General features: G+C 42.6%; 1 protein-coding gene across 2 annotated transcripts; it reads left to right on the plus strand.

The window, feature by feature from the left end:
* Positions 1-470: 470 nt before the first annotated feature.
* On the plus strand, positions 471-19,962 carry GPR19 (G protein-coupled receptor 19). 2 transcript variants are annotated; one of them, XR_013995609.1, is made up of 2 exons: positions 471-2,698; positions 3,677-4,909. XR_013995609.1 is itself a non-coding variant. In XM_081084986.1 (2 exons), exon 2 carries the CDS (start codon positions 18,666-18,668, stop codon positions 19,893-19,895), a length of 1,230 nt encoding a protein of 409 aa, XP_080941112.1. In that variant the 5' UTR covers positions 2,476-2,698; position 18,665; the 3' UTR covers positions 19,896-19,962. The 2 variants fall into 2 exon arrangements, 1 of the variants encoding a protein (XP_080941112.1); XM_081084986.1 differs by lacking the exon at positions 3,677-4,909 and adding an exon at positions 18,665-19,962 and having other exon boundaries at positions 2,476-2,698.
* Positions 19,963-25,651: the final 5,689 nt, after the last annotated feature.

Below are 25,651 nucleotides of genomic sequence, written 5' to 3' on the forward strand. Positions count from 1 at the left end.
TTTTTGTCTCGAATAATTTAAAGCAATCTTTTTTATTTATTTTGTCAAAGGGCCATAGTAATGAATCCTATAACATTAGTTTGACAAGTGATCTTGGTCTAGCCTAAGACTCATGATGCGGACTAGTATAGTATAATGTGCCTGTCCTGGAGTCAAGGTTAGTTTCAAATTCTACCTCCCACACTAACTAGCTGTGCAGTTTGGGGCACATTACTTATCTTCCCTAAGCCTTGGTTTACTCATCTGTCTCATAGTTTGGTAGAATTAAATGACATCATGTACCTAATCTGACACAATAAATGTGAGTTGTTTCTATTGTTGTTGTTATTGACTAGTAGGAGAGATAATATTCAAGTCACCAGTCTGCTGGTTTTCTAACAGTTTCTTCAAACACGTATCAGCTTTCCTGATGAATGAATTTTCTGAAAGTGGCAAGTATTAGAATTAACACAGTTGAATTTCTCTGTGAGTCTTATAGAGAAAAACAAGAATTAACCTGACTCTTCTAAAATAAAAGGAGTTTATATGTCTTAAGCTGTGGATATTGCATCAGGAAGGAATTTCAATTTCTTCACTTGATCTTAGCCAAAAAGTAGAACTTCAATTTCTTGAAATCATACTCCAGCTTCCCTGAGCTACCTCTTTTCTCACAGTTTGCATTTCAGCACATTGCAAGTCAGAACTTCTCCCCAAACATAAATATTCAGAATTGCCATAGTTAGGATTCTGAGTTTAAAATAATCAGTTATATGCCAGCCTTAGGAGACAAATATATAACTGGTTTACATTTCTGATTTGGGTAGTCCAAATGTTATCCAAGGAATTAACCTTATTAATCACATTTATTTTTATTAAAATAATTTAGCAGCTCACATGAAAATATATTTATCTTTGCTCCTGTAAAATTATAAAGCATTTAAAAATTGTTCCTCATGTCAAACATCAGGTGTGGATCTCAAGCATCTCCCAGTGAAGGCTGTAGGTCTGTGATGAATGGCTTCACAAAAGTCAGAAGTCCCAGCCTGAAGAGAAGCACGTTTCTCATGTTCTTCCCACCACTTGGTGATGGCACGCCACAGTCATTCTATGAAGCTGGCATTTTCATTCAGTTGCAACTAAACTGTTTTTTTTTTTTAATATTTTTAAAATTGATTTTTAGAGAAAGAGAGAGAAACATTGATGTGAGAGCTGCCTCCCTCCCTAGGCATGTGCCTAGAACCTGAATCGAACCAGCAACCCTTCAGTGCAATAGACAGTGCCCAACCAACAGCTACACCAGCCAAGACACTCCTACACAGATTTTTCAGGAAAGAAGCTGTAGAGGATGGAGTTACACATTGCAGTGTCCACACAAATTCCTAGAATCCTTTCAAGATTTAGGGTCAGCAACAATTCAGTAAGGTAAGGGCCCATTAAGTAAGTTTGGCTCTGAAAATGCTAATTGAAAATCCTCCTCAGCAATTCAGCCCCTTTCCTTCTGCTTTTCTGTAGCCAGCTGGGTCCCATGGTGACCGGTTCTGAAAGAAATCATCCCCTTCAGCAGTTACCTAGCGCCATGGCAACCGAGACGTCAGCAAAGCAGGATAGACCTTGGAACAAAACAGCTCCTACCAGGCTTTCTCCCGGCTACTCTAATTCAGCCCTGTCTGAGGCCTAGGGATGGGGTGAAAGGCATGCAGACATCCACACTCAGGAAATCCTGTGTATTCCGGTGACTTTTCCGTGAGCATAGACATATTGGCATATAGTAAATTGTGTTACCAGAATTCCTCTAAAACATAGAGCATATTTAAAGGGTGGGATGGATTGTGGGAGGAGAACAAGGAGGTAGATATGGAATGCCCTTTGTTTGGGTTTAACGTTATATAAAATTTATATTTGTATTTACAAAGTAACCGTAAATAGATAGGGAAACTGGACCCCCAGATATATGGCTGGCCTGATGTCTATTTAGACAAAAGACCTCAGGGAAGTATTTTAAAACTATTTTTATTTACCTGAGAGTTAAATGAATTAAAAATGGCTTTAGTAAACACTGAAGGGGTTGTAATGCTGTCCGTGGTGCTGAATACTCCATTGTCCCATATGTGCCAAGGGGGCTCCGGAGGCTGGGTAGGGAACCCCTTGTCATGTTAGAGGACTGATGATAGGAAAGAAAGGGGATGGGGAGAAAGCATCATTTCCAACCCTACCAAGCAACTCTGAATGCCCAGAATAAAACGTTCAGAAGAGAAAGAAAACAAAAAATTAAGTGGAGAATGCTGAAGGTTTGAATAGTTGAATCTTCCCTTTTCATATGGAGATTTTCGGCCTGAGCCAATCAGGTTGGAGATTTCTGCTGCTTTGCTCCCGAAAGGAAAAGTGGGGGGAGGGAGCGAGAAGATGGCCACATTCTCCCCTGGAGCCACATGATCCATTTCCCATGTGACACATTCCAGAGCCTTGGAAAAGAGAAGGGAGGGGCATCCAGAGAGTGGGGCTGGGGGCGGGAAGATGGTTTAACAGTCAACCCTGCACAGCGTCATCTTGTCTTCTTACCAGGAAGCGGGCTGTGAGCCAAGACAAAGGCAGAGGACAGATATGAATGTGTTCCCAAGCTTTCCTGGTGGCTTATGGCATTCTCCAAACTCCCATGTAAGGGCTATTGCTGACCAAGAAGACCCAAGGAGACTGGCTCTAAGATCAAGTCCGGATGGAGGTATGTGCCAGAGATCCCGCGGTATTGTGGCTGAAATTCGGCTTAGAGAACATAAAACCTTTTTTTTTTTCCAGGCAATTTGGGGTTCTTGTCTTGGCTTATTGGCTGGTTAGGGGCTTTAGTTTTGTTATGGGTCCCGCAAAGATGCCTAGGTAGTTCTGCAAAATGAATAATTCACCAGAGTAAGTGCCTGTTGAAGAAACAGATGGAAATTCTGTATAGTGGTAATTCATAAAACAAAGCAGTCATTGATGAAAATGATCTTTTTCTTTGAATCCGGGAAGGAGGAAAAAAATGTTACTGAAACCAACTAGATTTCATTGTCACTGAAATAAAAGTCTATTTCATCCCTCTCCAGCTGCTTATTCTGTGCTCATGCTCCCAAAGGTTGTTGGCAGTGGCTTTGGGAGATGAGGGGGCAGGCGTGCTGTTTTTTTGTGCTGTGCAATCCTCTTCCTCCTGATGTTCCTGATACCAGGAGGGCTTGTGATAGTTTCCAGCTCTGGTTCAGGACAGCAAACTGCCACCGAATTTCAAGCCTTACAGAACAGCTACCAAGAGGGACCCCGTGAAGTTCTCAAAGGAATCTCCCAAAGTTACAGGCTAAAATAATCTGCCATGCATTCAAACCTCGGTATCTTGACCATTTCTACCCAGCATAGAGAAGGAAGCTAACAAGTTTAAATTTTACTTTGTCTATATTTTACAAATACTTACAAAGTTCTTACTATATGTAAGGCATCAGTCTAAGCACACAAAAATCAATCATGTAATCCGTATGATAGCCCTCTGGAGGCGGTGTTATTAGTACCCACATTTTGGTGATGAAGAAACCAAGGCACAGCGAGGTCTGGGGACTCTCCCACAGTTGCACAGCTAGTAAATAGTAGGAACAGGATTTGGACACAAGAAACTTGACCCCAGAGTTCATGATCTTAACCACTGAACCATGCTGCTTCTCTGCTTGTGTTATTTCAGATGATGTCAACAATTGATTTGGTTACACATTTTGTTCAGTTGATGCCACTAGAAGATTGAATCAGCTTGCCTGGCTAAAACAGATCCCCCGTGAAATCTATATTTAATCTTGAATTATCCCGATAGTCACATTCTGTACCCCCAAATAACCCAGTAAGTAATAGCCTGTTCTCTTCCCCTTATGCTGTATAGATATCTGGTAGTAAAACACTGTGTTACTATGGTGACCAAATGATGTCTAAAGGAAAAAAAGAAATCTGGAATTACATCATGGTAGATTTTTAAAAAATCAAACCTAGAAACATTCTTCCATCCAGCCTAAGCATGTTCTCTTTAAAAGCACTTACCCAGGTTCCAAAATAACAGATTCAACGCTTCTAAAATTATGAACATAAACTACGATATCAAACTGCTTAGATATATTGCTTTAAAATAATATATTTTAAAACAAGGGAATCGATCTCTCTCTTCGTAAATTATTTTAGGTTTTTAAGGAACAATGAGGAAGTTTTTGTGTTGTTGTTTTTTTTAACTTCCGGAAATTCCCGAGATACAAGGATTTTCTTCCTTTGGTCTGTGTAGTTTCCCTTCTGGCCCTTATGAAATAAAAGATGACTGATCTCGTGCTGTGGGAAAACTAAGAGAATTTGCTAGGTCAAAGATACTAAGAGGAAGATAAGGGAAAGGAGTCTAAAATTTGTAAAATTCTTCACTAAATGAGGTATTTCCCTTCAGGGTTTCATTGAAGAAGACTTTGAAGAGTAATTATGTGCCCTACAGTATTGAACTTTAGTTAGTCCTTTAGATTAAGCCTTTCATCCCTGCTGAAATCTACATTTCCCTGGGATAACTAACGCATTCACACTAATCTGGCCAACTGGAGGGAGCTTCTTGTATCCTTCCATCTTTGGATTGCTAGCACTTGGCACCAGGCCTGGTTTATGGTGAGCTTTCCATATATATTTGCAGATGAAGAATGGAAAGACTCAAGACTGACAGCATTCTGCCAGTTTGGGGCCTGGTAGGAGCCATTTTGGGGCCCATGCCTATTTTGTTTTGCATGTGTTTATAGGGAGGATCGTGAAGAGATAAATGTGCAGTAGAAAAAAATTATGCCCGAAATTTATGTATGCTATAGTCAGAGTGACCCTGGAACAATGGCACAGTAGAGTTCAAAACATTCTTGGAGATTACCAATTCCTTTGGCATCCTATATAATAAAAGTGTAATACGCAAATTGACTGGTTGCTATGATGCACACTGACCACCAGGGAGCAGATGCTCAATGCAGGAGCTGCCCCCTGGTGCTCAGGGGTCCTGGAGCTCCCCTCAGCCGCAAGCTGGGCTGATGGCTGCGAGCGCAGTGGCGGTGGCAGGAGCCTCTCTTGCCTCCTCGGCAGTGCTAAGGATGTCCAACTGATGGCTTAGGCCAGCCATCAGTTGGACATTCCCTGAGGGCTCCTGGGCTGCCAGAGGGATGTCTGACTGCCAGCTTAGGTCTGATCTCCCAGGGAGCGGGCCTAAGCTGGCAGGTGAACATCCCCTGAGGGGTCCTCGGCTGCCAGAGGTATGTCTGACTGCCAGCTTAGGCCCAATTCCCCCCCCCCCCCCAGGAGAGGGCCTAAGTTGGCAGATGGACATCCCCCAAGGGGTTCCGGACTGCGAGAGGGCGCAGGCTGGGCTGAGGGACCCCCCTGCGTGCACGCATTTATTATGTACATTTAGAATGAAGTTCTCCTGATATTTTATTTCATTAAGTTTATTGGGTTGACATAGGTTAATAAGATTATGTAGGTTTCAAGTATACATTTCTATGATACATCATCTGTATATTGCATTGTGTGCCCACCGCCCAAAGTCAAATCATCTTTTGTCAGCATATATTTGGCCCCTTTACCTTTTATCTCCCACCCCCTTCCCTCTGGTAACCACCATACTGTTGTCTGTGTCTGTTCTTCTGATATTTTTATTTAAATCTTGATGGGGGCACCGCTAACATCTCTGATGTTTTGCCTGGCACTATTTCCCAACATTGAAGTAGTTCACTTTGGGTTGAGAAGGTCAGTTCCTTCCCCGGGCAGTCCTGTCCTAATCAGCTGTGAATTCCAGTGCCCAAAACGCTGCCCCAAGAGCCCACAGAGCTACAGGATTCCTCCCAAGAGAACCCTGGGATCTTCAGTGTCAGAGTAGGTCGGAGCCAGATGGCCTTTCCCAAACAGAGTCCAAAAGATTGTCTCCAAGTATTTGAAAAGTTGCTTAGGATTTGAATTCACAGACTAATTAGGGTTAAAATAGTCACAAATATTACCTTTCCTATTATTTTTCCATCTAATTAATTCATTAGGGAGAGGAAGAGTAGGGTTTGTGACTAAGATACGCGTCCCTGAGTCCTGTTCACTCACCCTCCTTACCTCCAGTGTTTGCTACCTGCTGGGTGGACTGTGCAAAAGAAACAGCCCTGCTGCTGGAAGCAAGTGCCGCACACCCCCTGCACTCATGCAGGCCTTCTCAGATACACAGAGAAGGCTAGTGCACACAAGAGGCTTCCACCTGGAAGTGTACCTGGGCTTCCTACTCATCCCTCTCAAATCCAAAAGGTGCAGTCTCCTCAACCAGCTGAACAGGAGAAGACAGAAGAGAGAGAAAGTGGAGGCTTCCCCTGGAGGAGAGGCTTTGAATTTGGAAGCTAGGCATGAAAGAGGAAATAAGAAGAGGTTCAGCGAGCACAGGTGAAGGATATGAGAAAGTGATGCCTCCATCCTGCCTTTTGGTCACAGTAACCTGCCCACCACTAGTAGATGCTGCCAGATGAGTCAGGCCAGCGGGATTATCACATCCTTTCCTAAGGTGTATACATAGGGAGGAGGAAAGACCCGAGTGGATGCAGTTTCTTCTCTATGAACCAGAGCACAAAATGGGATGGGATGAGAGGTACCCTCTCCGAGAGGATGGCTTTAAAAGCAGAAGGGGAGTCACCATCATGAATCCCTTTCTCTGTGTGTAGAGTCACTTCCCCTTGGCTAGACTTGTAAAGCATTCATCTCCTGGAGCCTTTCATTTGGCAGACCTTCCTACGCACTGGATGTCTTAGTTCATCCCGATGGAGGCGCTGTGATATGCATGATTAGCCCCAAATTCTGATGAGGAAACTGAAGCTCAGAGAGAGGAACTCATCTGCTCAAAGTCACACACAGCAAAGAAAGCCAAGATCCGACTCTAGGTCTCTCTCTCTCTCTCTCTCTCTCTCTCTCTCTCTCTCTCTCTTCCCTTCCCTTCCCTTCCCTTCCCTTCCCTTCCCTTCCCTTCCCTTCCCTTCCCTTCCCCTTCCTTCCTTCCTTCCTTCCTTCCTTCCTTCCTTCCTTCCTTCTTTCTTTTCTTTCCTCCCTCCCTCCCTCCCTCCCTCCCTCCCTCCCTCCCTCCCTCCTTTCCTTCATTTCTTCCTTCCTTCCTTTCTTTCTTTCTTTCTTTCTTTCTTTCTTTCTTTCTTTCTTTCTTTCTTTCTTCCTTCCTTCCTTCCTTCCTTCCTTCCTTCCTTCCTTCCTTCCTTCCTTCCTTTTTAAAAATTTATCTTTAGTGTTCAAAGTATTACAGATGTTCCCTTTGTTTGTTTTTTCCCCATTGACTCCCTCCACCCCATCCCCGTCCCTCCCAGGCCTTCACCCCACTATTGTCTGTATCCTTGGGTTATGCATATATGTATATGATGCATATGACTTCCCTGGTTAATGTCTCCCCAGCCTCCCCTCCACCCAACCTTTCCTCTGAAATTCCTCAGTCTTTCTAATTCTGTGCTCTTTCCACTATATCACAAGTGAAGTCTACATTTTTTTTTAAAATGTATGTTTTTGGGCCCTGGCCAGTTTTGCACAGTGGTTATAGCATCGGCCTGCAGACTGAAGGGTTGCAGGTTTGATTCCAGTCAAACCTTGTACCTTGGTTGCAGGCTCAGTCCCAGCCCATCCGATGTGTCTCTTTCACATCAGTGTTTCTCTTCTCCTATCTCTCCCCCTCGTTTCCACTCTCTCTAAAAAATCAGTGGAAAAAATCTTCGTGTGAGGATTAACTAGATATTAGATTAATACAAATACAGTTCAAGAAAATTTGGAAAATATAGAGAAGTATAATGAAAATAAAAATCAGTTATGATCTCACCACCTATAATAAATAACCATTGTTAAAAATTTCGGTGTATTCTATTTTCCCCCCAAAGCATCTATATATATAAAAGCCTAAGCAACTGCCTGACTGTTCGACTGTCCAACCGGTAGCTATGATGCGCAATGACCACCAGGGGGCAGATGCTCTGACCGGTAGCTATGACTAGCACTGACTCCTGGGGGGCAGATGCTCAACGCAGGAGCTGCCGAGCTGTGGTGACTTGGCACTTCCGGGGTACGTCACATGAGAACACCCTCTCGCAATCCGGGACCCCTTGGGGAATGTTGGAGAGCTGGTTTTGGCCCAATCTCCGCAGGCCACACTGAGGGACCCCACCAGTGCACCGGGCCTCTAGTATAACAATAACAAAAGTAAATGTTTTCTTAGCACTTGCTCTGTTCCAGATGTTGGTCTTAGCTCCTTTCTTGTATCATACTTTATTCTCACAACAGATCAATAAGGTGGGTCCTGGTATTATCCTAATTTTATTGGTGAAGATACTCATGAGTACAAAGATGCCAGTCACTTGCGGTGGCTGCATAGGTAATATGTGATTTGAAACCCAGGTAGTCTGGCTCTAGGGCAGGGTTTCTCAACCTCAACACTTTCAGCATTTGGACTAATAATTCTTTGTTGGGGGTGGGGGATGTCCTCTTTATTATAGAATGTTTAGCACATCCCTGGCCTCTGCCTACTAGATGTCAGTAACACCTTCCTCCCCCAGTTGTGACAACTAAGAATGTGTCCAGCTTTTGCCCAATGTCCTCTGAGAGGTAAAGTGACCGCTGAGCCACTGCTCTAGAGGCCATGCTCTCAACCACTACACTGTACAGCCTCTTTATATTTAAAATGTGCATAGAGTTATTTTCTTCCACATCTAAAGAAGGAAATGCACCTTCAGATTTGGGTGCAGGCTATGAAACCATCCTGGAATGTCAAAGGCTTTTTAGATCATAAGTAGGAGTTTAGTTACTTACAGAGAAATGTTCATAGGTGGACATTTGTAACAAGCTTATCAGATCACACCATTGACTAGTGAGGAGAATAACCATGTTTCTTTCTCTTACTACCGTTTCCCTGGTTCTCTGTGCCAGGCATCCTTCAGTCTCCAAGAATTCAGAATTCAGGTGTCACTTATGGTATGGCAGGACAGTACTTATCAACCAAAGTATCAAAATAGATAGCTGTGTCCTAGACAAGAGTAATCACTTCCTAATAAACAAACTGCCAAAGTTTGCCAGTGATTTAATTTTAAATTTTAATTATACATTTAAGGATGTCTACATAATTATTTCCTTTTCAACATGATTTCTTAGGTTGAAGATTAAGTATTGGAGTTATTGGTTGAGCTTGTAGAATTGCAGATAATTATGGATATATCTATTGGGGAATGTCACACATATGAACATATTTGTCATGTCTTTTGTTGAAGAAAAAAAAGTTAAAAATTATTGGTGTAGGTGGTTAGATGATATGCAGAGAGGATGAAAATAAGCATTGAGAAATGACAGCAATAGCATTTTAACCTATAAAATGTCTAAAAATATATGGCACTAAAATTAATAGTAACCATATGAAACATATGCAAGTATACATTCAATATTTTCAGTTATATATATATATAGGCGCATAATTTTTCCATGGAAAATATATGTTAATGCACATTCAAATCTAATTTTTGCTCCATGAACTTGAAGGTTGCTTTCTTGGAAAAACTGGGTGGCGGACAGTAGTGCAGATCAAAATTTGCCCAGAGTGTTGATGTGGATTTGATGTGAGACAAATGTAAATGCTTCTGAAAAACAAGAGTTCTTAGTAACTCCCCAGTGCTTATACTTGGTTCGTAATGAATCATTCACCTTCTTTACAAACATCTGTAAATCTCATTTCTTGTACAGTTCTTCCCTTTGAGTGTAACGATCTGGTCTTTGCCTTCCCAACTCCTTCCTATTCAAGTTACACTACTAGAGATGCGAACTGAACCAGAGCCTGGAAATGAAACTGAACATTTAGCTCCAAGACAACTGTTTGCCTCTACTTTAGCTCAGTGAGCACACATCAGGTATTCAAAAAACGTTTATTGTAATGTCTAAGGCGCACAGTGCTGGGCCCCAGCAGCTCCAACCAACTTCCCTCTCCTTCTGGCAGAATGCACTCTCAGTGTGAGCTCTCTGCTAGTGAGGGTGGTAGATTATAAGTTAAATGGACGGGTGTTGCTCGTTACAATGTCGACCTATCAGTTTTAGTTCCTAGAGTTAGAATGATCTTAGAAATCATCCAGACCAACTCATTCACACGTGGACGTGGAAACAGGGATTCGGAGAGATCGATTTACTGAATTAAGGTCCTTACACTGAAATAAATAAATAAATAAAAAAGACCTGGGTCCCTTGACTTGCTGTTCAGTGCTTGTAATTGGAGTCAGAACCCAGGTTTCTTGGTCCCTAGCCCAATGTTTAAGGTGAAGTAGAAAGCACTACATTCTTTAAGCCTTTCAGGGTTTCTCATATTCTAGATGCTGGTAGGGTTGTGGAAAGTGATAGGATGGTTGGTATAAGTTTTAGTCTTCACACTCAGTTATATAAGAAATGCTATACTGAATTAATTTCTATTGCCACTGTAACAAATTATCACAAATTTAGTGGCTTAAGAGAACAGTCGCGTATGTCACAGGTCCAAAGACTGGGTATGTGTGGCTAGTTTCTCTGCTTGCTCTCAGAGGATGAAATCCAGGAGTTGTCAGGTCTGTATTCCTTTGTTGAAGCTCCGGGGATGATTCCCCTCCCAAGCTCATTGTGATGGTTAGCAGAATGCAGCACCTTGTGGTTGCAGGACTAAGGGCACATTTCCTTGGGCATAACCGTAGGACTAAGGGCATCACTCCTAGAGGCCTCTCCCTGGTGGTGGTGGTGGTGGTGGTGGTGGTGGTGGTGGTGGTGGTTCTTCTTCGTCGTCGTCGTCGTTGTTGTTCTTCAATATATTTTTATTTCAGAGAGGAAGGGAGAGGGAGAGAGAACTAGAACCATCAATGATGAGAAAGAATCATTGATTGGCTGCCTCGTGCACGCCCCCCTACTGGGGATCAAGCCCACAACCCGGGCATGTGCCCTTACCGGGGAATTGAACTGTGACCTCTTGGTTCATAGGTCAACACTCAACCACTGAGCCATGCCTGCCGGGCCTTCCTGGCTCTTGCAGGTGGACCCTTGCATCTCAGAGCCAGCAACAGCTTGTCAATTCCCGCTTATGCATGGAATCTGTCTCTTCTCTGCTACCAACCAGAGAACGCGGTTTATTAGTTTGGGCCCACCTGGATAATCCAAGATAATTTTCCCATTTTAAATTCCATAACCTTAATGATATATGCAGAGTCCCTTTATATATATATATCATAACATATTAACATGTTCCAGGGATTAGGGTGTGGACATCTTTTGGGGGCCATTCTGCCTATTACACACATTATTTCCTTTAAATAATGGCAAGCCTGCATATAGTCAATAATACTTTAATAACTGTGTATGGTGCCAGATGGGTACTAGCCTTATCGGGGGGATCACTTCGTAAGGTATATAAATGTCTAATGATGTTGAATACATAAAATTAATATAATAGTGTATGTCAAGTGTAATTGAAAAATAAATTAAAACACAAAGACAAGCTGCCAAAAAAAAAAGTGTGTGTGTGGGGGGGGCAAGTCTTCATCCTACCAGGCTAATGGGAGAGTCCGTGACAAACATTACTGGGACTCTTCCTCTCTTCGTCTTCCTGGGTCCTGGGGTTCTTATACAGGTGTGATGGTCCCTGTAGCCTTGGATCCCCTCGAATTATAGCAAAAATGGCATTATGGCCTGACCTGGTGTGGCTCCTTGCAGGCTGGTGGATCTGCTGCTTTGGGACCACCCCTGGGGCTGTGCACTCTTCCCAGCTGGGGAACCTTATGCCTTGGTTCCACCTTCCTAGCTGCACTCCTATATTACAGCCTGCCACTTACCTGAAGCGCAGTGAGAAGGGGAGGCAAAGGTCTCAGAACTACCTTTAAAAAATAGCTTTATTGAGTTATTATTTACCTACCATAGAAACGCAGGACACCATGTATGGGATATTGCATTGGACATACTTATGCTAAAAGTTATTGCAGTGGACATACCTATGCTGAAAATGATTTGTTATTTACCTGAAATTCACATTGAACTGAGCATCCTGTATTTCATCTGGTGACCCTATGTGGGTGGCATATTGTGAGAACATGTCTTATCCTCTCTGGCTTTCCCGTTCCCCCACCACAGTCATGCCGGTGGCTGCCTGGGCCTTATGTCATTCTGTAAAGCACTTAGCTCAGTGCCCACAGCTGAGGGCCAGAAAGTGAGATAGCCACTCAGGAAACTTTCAGAGAGCCTATATGGCCTCTTTAGACATTTGGCATCAATTCAAGGATATGTGTGTACGTTTTGAGCTTTGAGATAGATTGCATCGTAAACCCTACACTACTAGAGTTAGTGGGCTGGTGAATGTTAGTTTTCTCAGCCTGTGCAGGAAGAAAAACGTGATTTATAGTGTTTGTCCATTTCTGTGGTGTGACTAGTCCCACTGTGGCTGATTCACGATACCGACGCGATGTCATTGAACTTGGAGCTGGAATGAAATGTGCACAGCTGGCTCTGGGGAGCCCATGCAAACCAGCCCCAGCTCACGCCGGCCCCAGGCGGTCCTCATTTTCATATATAGGCAAATCAAGCCTACCTAACAATGAAAAGCTTAAGAGAAAATATCTTACCACTGTGGTATTTTCTTATAGTAAAACTATTAAAAAATAATTTCCTACTTGGGGTAATAGCAATTGATAAAACTTTTTCTGCACTTCAATTCAGAATGAGGTATAGACTTCTGCTTTCATTCTGTGTTTAAAAGGCAACAGTTAATCATCATTCATAATGAATTTCTAAAACTCTCCTGTTTTTTATTCCAAAGAAAGGCTGTGTTTCCAGATTAACGCATCTCCTGAACTTTGGATGCTAAGCCACCATCCAGTATATGGGGGCAGTGATTTCCACATATTTCTGAGCTAGCATATTGAACAGATGTATCTGTGGGTGGTTAAGAGTCTGTGGGGGATCACTTTATATTCCTACGTTTGATTGAGGAGTCAAGAAAGACCTATCCGGGTACAGCCAGTTCGACCTTCTGAATGCAGATCCAGCCCTTTGTGGCCTCCCTGGGCCTCAAGCCCCAGTGGAGATTCAGAGTACGGGCTGTGGAGTGAGGCAGTCCAAGGGTGACCACTTTCCAACTGTATGTGCTCGGGGAGGAACTTCAGTTTTTTCATTTGTAAAATAGAGCTCCCGCCAAGGGCTAGACGTGTAAAATACCTGATACATAGTAAGCACAAAGGAAGTATCAGCTCTTGGTAGTATTGATGTTATAACTACTGTCATCATTGTAATTCCTCTTACTGCTCATTAATAAACAGCCTTATGTATCTATTTAGGTCTAGCAGATACTTCCCATTCTACAGAAAATGTTTGTTTCTTCCCCCAACCAAATCATGTAAAAATTTAATTATGATACAGATTCTAGTTTTTCATTAAATGTTTAAGCAAATCTCAGAAATAAAAATGGTCTTCCTTACATTGTGAGAATGTCTGTGAATCCTGGGAAAAATCACTCGGATTTTTTGAATCCGAAAGAAACCAAAGCAGCCGTCAATAAGCTTAGCCAGGAATAGCCCCTGGCAGAACTGCAAAGTGAACAAAGTTTGTCATCTGTGCCCCTCGATTTCTCATTGTGGTCCTCTCATCAGCTTACAACCATCCATCCATTCATCCACCCATCAAATACGATTTTCAAAAGTTAAAATTATGACTCATACAAATATAGAATGAACATGTGAAAGATTTATCAACTTATTAACAAAAGAACCCATGAGGCTGATTCCAAGAGCATTTGAAGAAATGGGTATTTCCAGGGCTTTGTGCTTTGTTTTCTTTTAAATAATGTCAGCGTAAGATTGCAATATAGTCACAGAACTGGTTAATGTCCTACAGGGCAATAAATCCATTACCTTTAGGGCTGTTTTTCCTGCTGGACAGACATCTGCATATTCACATGTAACTTCACAATATCTAGACTCTAGTCATATTGTAAATAGCAAAATCAAACACAGACACATTGTCCCAGAGAATTAATTCTTGGAAAAGCCCATCTAACAATGTCCTAGCATGACTTTAAAATAATTTGCTATCCTTTTGTTTACTTATTTTCAAACACTATATCATTTTTATTAACATATCTATTTGTTCAATAAACCTTTATTAATATCTATATGCGCCAGATATATGCAGATAAAGACACAGTCTCTGTCCTCAAGGAATTTATAACCTAATGGGGAGACAAACATTCAAAATAAAAATTACAATATAAAATGATAGACATATTCCCTCCCAGGTTCCCTAGGATCCCATCATTACAGAGGTCCACCCAATCCCCAATTCTATACCATGTCAACCTATCCACCATTCCCCCACTTATATATTGAAATGCATCTCTTAGCCTGGCCGGTGTGGCTCAGTGGTTGAGTGTCGACCTATGAACCAAGAGGTCATGGTTTGGTTCCCCGTCACGGCACAGTCCCCAGTTGGGGGTGTGTAGGAGGCAGTTGATCAATGATTCTCTCATCATTGATGTTTCTATCTCTCTTTCCTCCCTTACTCTCTGAAATCAATAAAAAAAAAATTAAGAAATGCATCTCTTAGAGTCCAATAGATGAATGATTTCTCTCTTAGATTTTTAATGGATTATTGATTTTTAGAGGGGAAGGGAGGGAGGGACAGAGAGAGAGAGAGAGAAAGACATCGATGTGAGTGAGAATCATCGATCAGCTGCCTTACTCACATAGCCTGACTGGGGATCAAGCTTGAAACCTGGGCATGTGCCCTGACTGGAAACAGAACCGGTGACTTTTTGTTGCATGGGATGATGCTCAACCAACTAAGCCACCCCAGCCAGGATAATAGAGATATATTTTAACCTAGTGGTGTGTGTCACATGGTGGGCTCAGAACTGGTTGGGAAGAGAAACGTTGAGCAGGAAAGAGGTGAAGAGGTCTTTCCTGTTGCTCCTAAAATTTCTGCCTGTGGATGACTTGGACATAATTACTAATTAAGCAGCCCTTGTATTTCCAAAACATTCATTGAAGACGTATTTATTTCCAAATTAATGGAGCGGGAAAGCTTTCTGAAATTTGACTTTGGGGCCCTAGAATTTAGTTATAACATGGCAGACTATTTTTTCCAGGAGAGGGGTGCAGGAGTCTGCCTGAGGACTCCTCAACTACCTTCTCTCCCCCTCAAATCAGAGTTCTGTTTCACGTAGCAGTGGACCTGGGTGGCTCAGTTTCACTGGCCCTGCTCTTATGTTTTCCCCCATCTCCATGGTCACCAATGTGCCAGCTCCCCAAGAATACACAACGATTTTCTCTCTGCTTGTAACTCTCCTCGCAGAGCCACCTAGAGTAGGAGTCATGTATTTCAGTTCTCTATCCTTAGGGATTCGACTAAGTTAATATTTAATAAGTAATTATTAACGTAGCGAACTTCAATGGAGGCTGTAGTAATAATAATACTATCCTTCCAGGAGCCATAGTTTAGTGGGGAAGGACAGGAACTTGGAAGTAATTCTAAAGCTGTGATTCTCAATCCTGGCTGCCTGTCAGGGTCACCTGGGGAACTTTGAAACATCCCGATGCCCAGGTTGCACTCCAGACCAGTTTAATTAGAATCCCTGGGGTAGGACCCCCAGCGTCAATATTTTTTTTAAAGCTCCCTGGGAAAGTCCAGTGTTGCTAAGCTAGAGAACCATTGGTCTAAAGCAGGGGTCCTCAAACTTTTTAAACAGGGGGCCAGTTCACTCCCTCAGACCGTTGGAGGGCCGGACTATAGTTTAAAAAAAACTATGAACAAATTCCCATGCACACTGCACATATCTTATTTTGAAGTAAAAAACCAAAATGGGAACAAAAACAATATTTGTATTTGCATGTGGCCCGCGGGCCGTAGTTTGAGGACCCCTGGTCTAAAGCAAAAGAAATGGAAAACACTGTAATAAAATGCGAACAAAGTGCTGTATGGATAGGGATACCACATCCATTCTGGATATGCGAATACTCCTATCCACTGTCTGGACACAAATGCGGACAAGATAGCCTCTCGTAACCATGGGGAAAATGTAGGTCAGTTGGATTGTAGGGCATTTAGAAACGATATACTCTGGGAGGTAAGGTCTGCAGAAAATTATGTCTCTAAGGGGAAAAAGGCCCAACAAAGATCAACCCAGAAAGATGACCCTCAAATTCATTCCACACTTTCTCTCACCCTTGGGGAGGGGGCGGGGGGCTTTTCTTTTTTTTTTTTATAACTCCCTTGTCTTTCTGAAGAAGTCCTATCCATTCCCAAAGCCCACATCCTTTGTGAAGCTGTTGCATTTCTTCCTCCTATCCCAAGCAACATTGGGACCCTGTTTTTCTCTGGCACTTAGCTCCCCGTCTGGTTTTAGCAGCTAATTATAATTATTACAGAATTCAGTTATAATATGGCAGACAGTTATTTATACATTTACCCTTTTATGGGTCTCACTTATCTTTGTTTCCTTAGTATCCAGCACAGATTCTTGTTTTTCTTTGACTGAATTAACAGAGCTGTAGCGATGTTAGGTCACGTCAGCAAGTCATGCCATCATCAGGGGAGACCTAGCCTCTGGAACTCCCCAGGCCCCACGTCTGAGCATCCAAGGGGTGGGGCTGGCGTAAAGCAGCTGGAGGAAACATGGAAGAAGGCCTGGCAGGGCTGTGGCTGTTGGGGGTGAGCTAGACTGGAGTTTCACCTCTCTCGGCAGAGTTTTGCTTTGAGAGAAACTAGAGGAAGTTCACAGGTTTCTAGGTGAATGTATGGACTGTGAAGCACCTGTGCCACGTACTCCCATTTTATTTAGGCCACAGGCATCCCGACAGTCTGGAGCAGCCCTTTCTGTCTGAAGAAGTTCTTGTGTGTTTTGTTTTTAAACTTGAAATATTTTTTTGAAAAAAAATTTTTTTTGGCAACTTACAGGTTTTACACATGCTAGTATATAGATAACACTATTATTTCCATTGTATAAATAGGAGGGTCATGCATTCTTCATTTTCTAGGACAGTGCTAATTTTAGATAGCACGTTCTGTTTTTAGACTGTGTATCCTGATTTTTTTTTATATGGAAAGTATGGTTGCTATTCTTACAACTGACTATCATCTGGCCGGCCGTGCTTAAAGATCTTTTAGCAGTCAAGATGTCTAATTACCTTACATCATTTCTCTTTGAGAAATTAAGTAGAGCTGCCTCATGGACGCCCCCCACCCCCAGCCCCCGCAAAAAAAAAAAAAAAAAAAAAAGCCGAAGGAAACATGGAGCTGGCACTTAGCACCTTGTCCTGAGCTCCAGACTTTTGTTGCTTGTGGTTTCATGGTGAGGACGAGGTATATGAAAAACCCTCTTCCCAGCGCAAATTTGTGCAAAAATCCTTCACAGAGAAATGAGTCATTAAGAACTGGTTATTCATTCCACCTCTAGAACTTCAGAAACGTTTCTCTGTGAGGTGCAGTCACAGGAGCCCACCAGGAGGGGCACTGGGCCTACTGCTGGAGCGCCCCGCCCCGCCCTGTGCCGCAGGCCCAATGGAGTTGCCCTGGTTATTACGGATTCAGCTGCTAAGCTTTCTCTTTCTGGTTAGTAGAGGCAGCCAAATTAAACATCAGTGGTCCCACTGCCACCAGTCACCTCAATTTTAATAGAATGGCCACAATTACACAATCTTTTTTACCTAATAAAAGGCAAAACTTTTTTTCCTCACCGAATAGTACAAAAACTAGTGTTAAACTTTATAAGATTTTTAATATCTAAGGACCATAAGCTTTTTAAAAGTTGCTGAGTAACAGTTATATTTGGTTGTTTTTAATCGTCTGAAAGCCTTAAGGTTTCTAGTAGCCGGGTTACATTCTTTAGAAGACATCTTGTATGTCCTTTCTTCAGTCGATGTGTCGTTTTATGAGACAATAACTAGAGAATAGCACCAACAAATTGATAGGTGGCAAGGTATTAGGACATGAGCCACATCACCTTTTGGAAAAAGCGGGCTATTTTCAGATGTCATTAAATGAAGAGCTCTTCTGGTTCCATGAAGTGTCATGGTGGCTCCACGGGCTTCCTTAATGCTTCTGTAATGGAAACCCTGCATAAGGACGGGATCCTTCTCAGTAGCTGGCCAGTCTGTACTCATAGATTCCCGTCAGCTGTCTCCACAGCTGACGTCTGAGTGTTTCCATCAGCCTGAGTTTTCCGCTCTTGCAGCCTCGTTGCTTTAGTGTTGCAACATCCAGGAGCTTCTCACTTGCCCAGACTTCCAGCAGCTCTTCACTTGAGGGGAACAAGTGAACTCTCTAACCCTCTGTCATCCCCAATGAGTGGAGGGGACAAGGAAGGATATATGAGGAGGGGGCTTGGTATGAGTTTTACCACATTTGACTAAGGATCAAGAGAAGGGGAGGCCAAAGAGAGCCTGCGCTGGGCTCTGCTAAAACAGCGCCTAAAATGAAAGAGAAATGGGCCAGAGTTTGTTCTGGATAGTAGTCATGTTTTCCTGCCAATGCACGAGTCCTACTTGTCGACAACCAATCTAAGTGCCCAAATAAGATTGTTAGCCTTAGGAATCAAACTCGATGGCACCATTTTAACAGGAGGCTTCATTCTTCTTTTCTTACCCAGAACTAAGAGAAAAAAAATGAATATGGTTTTTGCTCACAGGATGGAGAACAGCAAGCCGCCTGTGGTTATTCCGACACTTCTGGTGCCCCTCCAAAACCACAGCTGCCCCGACACAGCCACCCCTCGGCCAAGCCATGACCTGGCGGAATTACATGAGGAGCACGGCTGGACGAGCAACAGAACAGACCCGCAGTATGGACCGAAACCCGGGGAAGTGGCCACAGCCAGCATTTTGTTTGGGACCCTGTGGTTGTTTTCTGTCTTCGGCAATTCCCTGGTTTGTTTGGTCATCCATAGGAGTCGAAGGACTCAGTCCACCACCAACTACTTTGTGGTCTCCATGGCATGTGCCGATCTTCTCATCAGCATCGCCAGCTCGCCTTTCGTCCTGCTGCAGTTCGCCACGGGCAAGTGGACACTTGGCAGCGCCATGTGCAAGATGGTGCGGTACTTTCAGTATCTCACCCCGGGCGTCCAGATCTATGTCCTCCTCTCCATCTGCATAGACCGCTTCTATACCATTGTCTATCCTCTGAGCTTCAAAGTGTCCAGGGAAAAAGCCAAGAAAATGATCGCAGCGTCATGGATCTTCGACGCAGCCTTTGTGACCCCCGTGTTCTTTTTCTACGGCTCCAGCTGGGACAATCATTGCAATTATTTCCTCCCTTCCTCTTGGGAGGGAACTGCCTACACTGTCATCCATTTCTTGGTGGGCTTTGTGATCCCATCTGTCCTCATCATCTTATTTTACCAGAAGGTCGTAAAGTATATTTGGAGAATAGGCACTGATGGCCGAACTGTGAGGAGGACAATGAACATTGTCCCAAGGACAAAAGTGAAGACGGTCAAGATGTTCCTCATTTTGAACCTATTGTTTCTGCTCTCCTGGCTGCCTTTTCATGTGGTTCAGCTGTGGCACCCTGAGGAACGAGACTATAAGAAAAGTTCCCTTGTGTTCGCAGCAATCACGTGCATATCCTTTAGTTCTTCAGCCTCTAAGCCTACTCTTTATTCCATTTATAATGCTAGTTTCAGGAGAGGAATGAAAGAGACCTTTTGCATGTCCTCGATGAAATGTTACCGAAGCAATGCCTATACTATCACAACCAGTTCGAGGATGGCCAAAAAAAACTACGTGGGGATTTCAGAAATCCCTCCCATGGCCAAAACGATAACCAAAGACTCAATCTATGATTCCTTTGACAGAGAAGCCAAGGAAAAGAAACTTGCTTGGCCCATTAACTCAAATCCACCAAACACTTTTGTCTAAAAATCTCAGAATTCTTTCGATTATTGTTATGCGCCAGAGATTAAAAACTTTAACTATACAAACGAAAGCTATTTATATATGTTTTCAATCAACTTTCTGAGGGAAATGTTTTCTTTTGTAAAGTGTATTCATTTATAGATTATAGTTTTAATTTTAGTTACTGTTTCACCTTGAGCTCCTTTTACTATATTAGTGACAACATACACAAAAGAGAATGTGTTTCTACTTTTAATTTACCATTATATTCGAAAAGCGTAAACCATACACACAGTCTTTGATTAATGAATCAACCTAGTTTTATTGTTTCCTTTTTGTCCTTCCTACTGAAGTGCTGTAACTATGGGCTTCTGTTTTAAATGGAATCCTCTCTGTTACACATTTCAGAGGGTTGTGTTTTTATTTATTTATTTTTATTAAGGACCCTTTAGGAAGTGTTAATGTTGTATATATTTTTACATTATCTTCTTCTAAATAATCGCTGTCCAGAAAGCACTCCATGTACAGTATTGGAGATATACTGGAACTGCTGGACAGTCTTCTGTGACTGAATTTTTTTTTTTTTAATATATATTTTATTGATTTTTTACAGAGAGGAAGGGAGAGAGATAGAGAGTTAGAAACATCGATGAGAGAGAAGCATCGATCAGCCGCCTCCTGCACATCTCCCACTGGGGATATGCCCGCAACCCAGGTACATGCCCTTGACCGGAATCGAACCTGGGACCTTTCAGTCCGCAGGCCGACGCTCTATCCACTGAGCCAAACCGGTTTCGGCTCTGTGACTGAATTTTTTTAAAAAAAATATTTTTATTAATTTCAGAGCGAAAGGGAGAGGGAGAGAAAGATAGAAACATCAATGATGAGAGAGAATCTTTGATTGGCTGCCTCCTGAACACTCCCCACTAGGGATCGAGCCTGCAACCCAGGCTCGATTCTGGTCAAGAATCAAACCCAGGACCCTTCAGTCTGCAGGTCGACGCTCTATCCACTGAGCCAAACTGGCTAGGGCCTGTGACTGAATTTTAATCAGGGTTTGTAGGGAAAGTTTATAGAGTTGCTTAATCCCTCTCTTTCTCTCATTTTCATTTCCCTTTAACTTAAGCAGCGGGTGACACCTTGAAAAGTTTGAAGTCAATGGGATGTTTTTCTCACACCTGTGTCCTATCTAGGTTGTGTCTAGGGCAGTGGTTCTCAACCTTCTGGCCCTTTAAATACAGTTCCTCGTGTTGTGACCCAACCATAAAATTATTTTCGTTGCTACTTCATAACTGTACTGTTGCTACTGTTATGAATCATAATATAAATATCTGATATGTAGGATGGTCTTAGGCGACCTCTGTGAAAGGGTCATTCGACCACCAAAGGGGTCGAGACCCACAGGTTGAGAACCACTGCCTTAGAGACTCAGACATGAGGCCTTTTCTCCAGCCAGTGCCTGCCTGCTCCTCACATCTCTCTCCAGGACACATCGTCATACTCTTTCCAACTTAACTCTTCTTTGCCTGTCATAACTCAAGATTTTCTTCTCTAGCTTGCAGGTCCCTGTTATTTCAAATCTAGGACCAGCGCAGTTTTAAAGTGTTCTTATTAAAACAATAAAGGGCTTACAGACAAGACTAGCCTGCATTTTCACACCCTCGTTACCAAGAGCTGCAAATAGTAATTCCAGTTGTTCAGTGATTTTGCACTATCTCATTTGATCCCCTCAAGAATTCTGTGATGTACTTATAATTATGTTTTATCCATGAGGGTCCTGGGACTCAAAGTTATGCGGCATATCCGAGTTGGAGTGTGGCAGAGCTGGTGCTCACGCTCAGGTCCTTAGGTCGGTTGCTCTTTCCTTGACATTACAGCAGCGTCTCTAGAGAACACATGAGCAGCCAAACCCATCCAGGCCTCCATAGGCTTTCTGGCTACTGCTTTGGTGGAAGTCTAAGGTTTTAGAGAAGCTGGCCATTCTTAAAAGGAGAGTCTAGATGAAATTGAATGAGCTGGCCCTCACCTCGTCCTTGTCCGTGGATAGGTTCTTGGACTTGTAGTGCTGAATTTCTGAGACACAGAGAGAACCCTGTACCTCCCCACCTCACCAGGCGCAGGGAAACAAGACGAGATTGGCTTTGATATTTGAGGCAAAGAATAACAATAAGGCATTTAATCTGCAAATATTTACATAGCTGATGTTTATAAGTGGTGGTGCTTCCTTCAATGCATTCAAAAGATAAAAATAATAGCTATGTTTTCCTTCCTTTTCTTTCTCATATATATTTTTAAATATATATTTTATTGATTTTTTACAGAGAGGAAGGGAGAGAGATAGAGTTAGAAACATCGATCAGCTGCCTCCTGCACACCCCCAACTGGGGATGTGCCTGTAACCAAGGTACATGCCCCTGTGCGGAATCGAACCTGGGACCCTTCAGTCTGCAGGCCGACGCTCTATCCACTGAGCCAAACCGGTTAGGGCTCTCCTTATATTCTTACTAGGTCCCTAGGCCTGGCCGGCAATCAGGGCCTATCAGGGCCTTCCAGCTGCCAGCCAGGGCCTTCCTTCGTTCCACGTTTGCAAATGGCACTCTAAAAATGACAAAATGAGGCCAATGTTTCTCTCACTTGGCCCTTGAATTTTATAGTCAAACTTGTTCAAAAAAATAGAAGTGATTTTATTTTCTGCTCCTCTAAATGGAATATTATTTTTTAAAGTTAGATTGTAAATAGTTAAACTTAATTCATTTTAATTTATTCTTATGTATATTATAGGTCTCAGTTTAAACTAAAAGAGACCAGAAAATTGCTAAGCTCTATCCTGTCTCTAATGTTCTATGAGTTTACCCAGGAAGTAGAAATTCAGTGAGACCATCTCATAAAAACTCTTGTTATAGAAAGTACAGTTTTTAAATGCCCCCAAATAATGACAAAATGTTGAATTATAACCGAGGGAGCACCAAAATTTCATGACCTCTGAAAATGCAGCTATATTCTCTCAGCATGTTGATAATTCACTATATCTTAGTTAGTTTAGTTTAATATGTAATATTCCTATTATCTTACTTAATCCTGAAACTGGAGAAAATCAGATATAATGCCCAGATTTATGAATATTTGCATAAGTCTCAGCAACACAAGAACATTCACCAGACCTTACGTTTGCCTGTCAAAAACTAGAGTTAAGGCGCAGAGAGGCAGGCTTTTGAAGAGAATGAGAAAATCACTCCAGTCTCCTTATCAGGTACACAATGATGCGCACCACAAATCTGATTCCCGTAGTTTCCAAACAGGAATTCAAGAAAGTGAGAATGGAGGGTGTGGTGGGGTTCAGAGTAGCAATTCTCCTCCCTGACTCCAGGTTCCCATAGACTCAGAGGAAGGGAGAGGGATGCATCCTTTGAGGTGGAATTTGAATTTCACCCTTTCTTCTCATCTTCTGTGAAAGCATTCGTGTAACCAACCTGCACATCCTGTTCAGATGTGCTTCCCTGTGGACCTGCCAGCACAGGTTTACCCAGGATGCCTGGAGCTGACTCCCTGGGCCAGAGTTCTTGCCCAGGAAGAACAATTTTACCCACCAGGCATTGGGAGCAGTCATTCGCCAGGTAAGTTGGCAGTTTTGCCTCTCCTGATGGGCCCGGTCCCTCCCTTCACCTCTCCAGCTTTGCTACCACCTGCCCCAATTCAGTTTCAGAGCCACACAACAAGATCTGCTCGAGTTACGTGACCAGCATCAGCTTGGAGGGTGCATCCCTCTGTAAGAACCACATGTAAAAGAAGCAAAGAATTAGAGATTTTTAGAGGAGAAGGGATGTTGGGAGACCCTAGCACAAGCCTCTCGTTTAGAAGAGGAAATTAAGACCAACAGATGTCAAAGTAGGGGAAAACGAAAATGCCTTCTACTACCAGTCCAATATCCTTTCGCATTCTGCTTGCCGTGGCATGATTCATGTATTGGAGATAAACTCCTCCCTGTGTGCAGAAGCATATGAAAAGAGTAGGAACAGTTCCCCGCTGTCCCGTTCCCCTGCTCATTGGCCTGGAACAGAGATGACTTGAAGGTGCTGTCATTAGTGGAAATGCAAACCGACTTTGTCAAACTGTTCTACAGAATGGCCGCTTGATGGCACTGTGGCCGGCAGGCAGAGCCCACCGCCTCTTCAGATGCCTGTCAGTCACACTGGCTGTTCCAGAGAAGTCCTGTCTCATAGCAACAAGACAGGAAAATTGCTGAGCACCCAGAGGCAGCTGTAGATTAACTAATCAATCAGTGTGTTCAAAACACAAAGCATCTAAACACTGGAAAAATTCCAAAATAATTAATACCTTTTATAGACGTGAAGTCACTAGTCAAAATATTATTTTAAACCCATTTTACAAATGGTATCGTTAAAAAACAACCACCATCAGACCACGAAACTGGCAGTGGTTTCACCCACACTTACCAGGGCTTCTCTCTTTCCTGCTCCTTTTATCATTTGACTCTGAGAATTCATGGACCGTTTCATACCAGTGTAACCTAGACTTTCCCTAAAAGTAAATGTTTGCATGCTCCTGGTAAGTAGGCAGTTAAATTAATTTTAGGTCCATTTCATTTCCTCAGACCCTCTTGAATTTTTTGAGCCCCCACAAGTTGGGCCATTTTAAACTTCTTGCTCAACTGAAAACTTCTAGTCCAAAGCTCTGTATTCTTTCTCAAAAGGAGTCTCTTTAAAAAGTATGTGTTGCTTTAAAAACTGTCAACCTTATATAATATGTAGAATGTATGATTTTTAGTTCTGCAGGAAAATGACCCCCACAAGTGCTGGGCTCTGCAGTGCTGAGCCGTGTGTAACTTAGATGGCTACCAAAGTAACGAACAGGTGGGGAGCGTATACAGGTGGAGACGCTGGAAAAGGGGCAATTGACTAAGTGACTCACGGGATGGAGCAGGATGGCGTGGATATCATCCAGCTTCTCAGACTGGCGGGCAATTGAAAACGTATCAATTGTTTATTTCTGCAATTCTCCATTCAGTCTTTTCAGACTGTGGTTGACAAAGGGTAACTGAAACCTCAAAAAGTGAAGAACACGGTGAGGGGGGGGACTACTGTATTGCTAAAGACAGCCTCCACCTATATACCATTTTAGGGGCAGGCATGAAATAGCTACAAAGAGGTCTGAAACATGATACCTGCAACACTACATATTTAGATTCTAGCTCATTTAATAAACGTTTATCTTCAGTTGTTTAAAGTCTAATAATAGTTAAACCCAGGCATAAGTGAATATTTTTGAATTTAATGTAATCCTTTACCACATAAGAAGCAGTTTCTCATAACTTGTATTTAGCTTACCAATTACTTATTCTAGGAAAGTTACCCTCTCATTTTTTTTTTTCAGTTGATTCCAGAGAGAGGAGAAGAGAGGAGAGAGACAGAGGCAGAGAGAGAGAGGCATCAATGTGAGAAACACTGATTAACTGCCTCCCCTAGGAGCCCTGACCAGGGATCGAACCCACAACCTTTTGGTGTACAGGTCAATGCTCCAACCAACTGAGCCACACCGACAAGGGCATCCTCCCTCTTTTTCCAATAGATGAGGAAACAGGCTGAAAAATTAAATAATTCAGGGTGACTCAGATAATGGATCCAAGACCAGTTTTCTGCCTAAATCTTACACTTTTTTCACTACTTTATTCTTATACATAGTTCAGTATAGTGAAGCAGACAATTTGAGATATCTCTGGTGAAGATATTTTATTTTTCATAAAAATATAATTGTACAATGCT

The sequence above is a fragment of the Myotis nattereri genome (assembly GCF_964212035.1).
Source record: "Myotis nattereri genome assembly, chromosome: 2".
Taxonomy (NCBI): Eukaryota; Metazoa; Chordata; class Mammalia; order Chiroptera; family Vespertilionidae; genus Myotis; species Myotis nattereri.

Coding starts and splice junctions, on each gene's coding strand:
- GPR19 (XM_081084986.1), top strand. CDS start 18,666: ATGGAGAACAGCAAGCCGCCTGTGGTTATTCCGACACTTCTGGTGCCC.